The following is a 2,675-nucleotide window of genomic DNA, read 5'->3' as shown; positions in this document are numbered from 1 at the left end:
TGGCCAAAAATGAGCATCGTGGTATAGTTAAACATTTTAAAAGAAATCGGTGACATTTTGAACTGTGAGCTGTTGCCGTATACTGATATGCAATAACGAACCTGTGACAGAACCAAGACGTTCACCATGGTGGTCAGGATACTGGCAGCCAAGCAGTGCTTCAGAGGTGATGACCAGCTAAGGCACCAAAAAGCGTTCACTGACGAGCGAAACGTGTGAATTCCATTGAGATTACAATCAAAGGCCATGCCGAGATATTTTCCTTCAAACAGGCGACAGGAAGATGTACACGGAATTTGACACTGTAGGGGGGAACGGTGCGGACATTTTGTTGGCTCCAGACACCATCAGCCGCGTTTTATCGGCATTGACCTGAAGGCCGCTGGAGCTGAACCAATCATCAAGTTAGGCCAACACATGTTCCAAACAACTGGTAGTGTTATTTAACTTAGATTTGGGACCATCAGGAATCTTACAAGCACGAACAGCTAAGGCTGGGGTTGCAGGTTGAGTAAAATCCAATGACGTTGGCCGTTGCAGATAACACCACGTCAAGGGCAGGAGGCGTGCGAGAACGACCGTCATGAAGGATTGCTTACGGAAGTCTTTCAAACTCAACATAATCGCAATAGGTACAAATAACATGAAAAATAGAGGGCCTACCTTAACTTCCCCAGCTTCGCCATCGACTTTCCGCGCAGTCTGCAGCGATGTAAGCGACAATCTGTTTATTTCATCAACTTTAAAATCGCGCGGGTGGAGAACATGCGAAGGCTGCCCTCTAAACCTACGAATTAATGTCTTAAAGCGCTCAAAGATAGTTATTTCCTACACGTCACCATTTTCATTCGCCTTCAGTGAATGAATTCTTCTCCAGTTATGCTCCATAACATGGCACGGAAGGCTGAACAGAGGGCACCGTGCAGTGATAACTCCCGGCCGCCAATAATCACGCTCTGATGTGACGTCTGTTTCTGCTTCTATATGTATATCCCGTTCCTTCTTGGTGTAGCGATCAATGCTGTTTCTCTAGCTCCATGGTGAATAAGAGATCAGTGCCCTTTAACTTCTCCGCCATCCACCTGTCAAACTTCGCACTCATCTCTGGCGTGAAATGATTCTTCCAGTCGCCTGTTTTGCCCTTTCTTATGAAATCGCCGCGATCTGCATAGAAGAAGCCCGACGCCTTTCCCTCTTCCCTGTTGACGTAAGAGTTATTTTTGAAGTTATCAAAATGGAGGTGCTCTGCTAGCTCATCTACTTGCTCACACGAGAATGATTTGCCCAGAAACTTGGCTACCCTGCGGATCTCTGATTGGAGATCACGTTTCATGTCTTCATAGAAGATGAAGCAGATGTTGGGGTGGTGACGCATATTCCATGCTTCTATCATGTGCTCCATGACCGGAGTTGCCACCATGCGGCCCTCCATGAAATACTTCACGAACATCTGAAACGACAGGTCAGAGCTGTGCTTCCATAACGTTGCATGTCAAAACAGGTATTGGAGGAAAAAATTCGAAGAGCGCGTTAAATATTTTCAAGTATATGTCAACTAAACCTGTAGTCTCCAGTGTCCTGTATTTTTGTTGATACCTTACCTGCAGATCTCCAAGGAAGTCGACGTGTGTCAGGAGTCTGCAATGGTGGAAGAAGGAGACGCAGACGTCCTTGGGATTCCTGGCCACGTACACCACCTTGCAGACATCCAGCACCCGCGGGTTAATCATGGACAGAGGCAAGTGCGTCTTTACGAAGCTTGGCTGGGCGCGGTGAGAACTGTTGTTTGGCTGTTGGGAAATATCTTCCATTCTTCGTACTGGTGCAAGTTGGGCGAGTATGTCTTTGTCAGTCAAGGCGTTGAGGTCCAAAAAATGCCACCTGCAAATACAAACGCTGTAGCGTGTTGTGAACGAAAACGTCTCCAGTCAAAACAACGTTGCAGTTGTGATTTCTAGTTGTGTTACAACACGTGGTGATTACGTTTAGAGGCTTTGGCTGACACATAAATCGTTTGGAAGCCATGTATACCGTGTCTGGTGCAGCCTTACCTCTCAGACAGGGTCGTCTTGGCCCCATCGTAATCTAAGTCATTGGCGATGAGCCACACCATCTCTTGGGTCCAGGTTGTGCCACACTTCGGAGGCGTCACTACCCAGACGTCCCCGGGCTTCGTTGGGTAGTTGTAAAGGTCTTCTATTTCCCCCGCACTGAATGTTGCAGACAGCTTGAAGCCCCAGTGGTTGAATGAAGCCAGTCCATTGGGATAGCCGGCGAAGTCTCGCGCGATAGCCTTTTGCGTCTCGCTATCCGAAGGGATTATCTTGAATGGGAATACCTCATTACCTGGGGTGCTCATCCTGCAAAAAAGAATGTTCCGAGCAATTCTCACCTGTCTTCAGTCAGACTGCAGCTCTGACGAACTCATCACTGGTGAGTTAACACCTAGCTGTGCTGAACGCTTATAACTACTCTGCACGCATTTACAAACAGCTCGCAGAAATGCAGAGGTTGCCGTCAAATGTGTGTGCGCCGAACTCAGACGCAACAATCAGCAGAAACACCCCGTTTATAACAGAGTTCACGAACGGACTCACATCTGGACAACGCGTATACAAAGTGCACGGACGGGTGACAAGGACATCAGTGTCATAGATAGCAGCTGGGTCACGAAG

At 47.7% G+C, this 2,675-nt stretch overlaps 1 protein-coding gene across 1 annotated transcript; it reads right to left on the bottom strand.

Annotated features, from left to right (window-relative positions):
- Nucleotides 1-762: 762 nt before the first annotated feature.
- Nucleotides 763-2,334, bottom strand: LOC119110528 (luciferin sulfotransferase). Its single transcript, XM_037234392.1, has 3 exons — nt 2,052-2,334; nt 1,602-1,881; nt 763-1,450 (listed from the first exon to the last, which is right to left on the bottom strand). Exons 1-3 carry the CDS (start codon nt 2,111-2,113, stop codon nt 1,016-1,018), a joined length of 777 nt encoding a protein of 258 aa, XP_037090287.1. The 5' UTR covers nt 2,114-2,334; the 3' UTR covers nt 763-1,015.
- Between the last annotated feature and the right edge of the window lie 341 nt (nt 2,335-2,675).

This window comes from Pollicipes pollicipes, unplaced genomic scaffold (genome assembly GCF_011947565.3).
Source record: "Pollicipes pollicipes isolate AB1234 unplaced genomic scaffold, Ppol_2.1 Scaffold_7231;HRSCAF=8579_pilon_pilon_pilon, whole genome shotgun sequence".
Lineage (NCBI taxonomy): Eukaryota > Metazoa > Arthropoda > Thecostraca > Pollicipedomorpha > Pollicipedidae > Pollicipes > Pollicipes pollicipes.
This window is presented reverse-complemented; position numbering and strand designations above follow the sequence as displayed.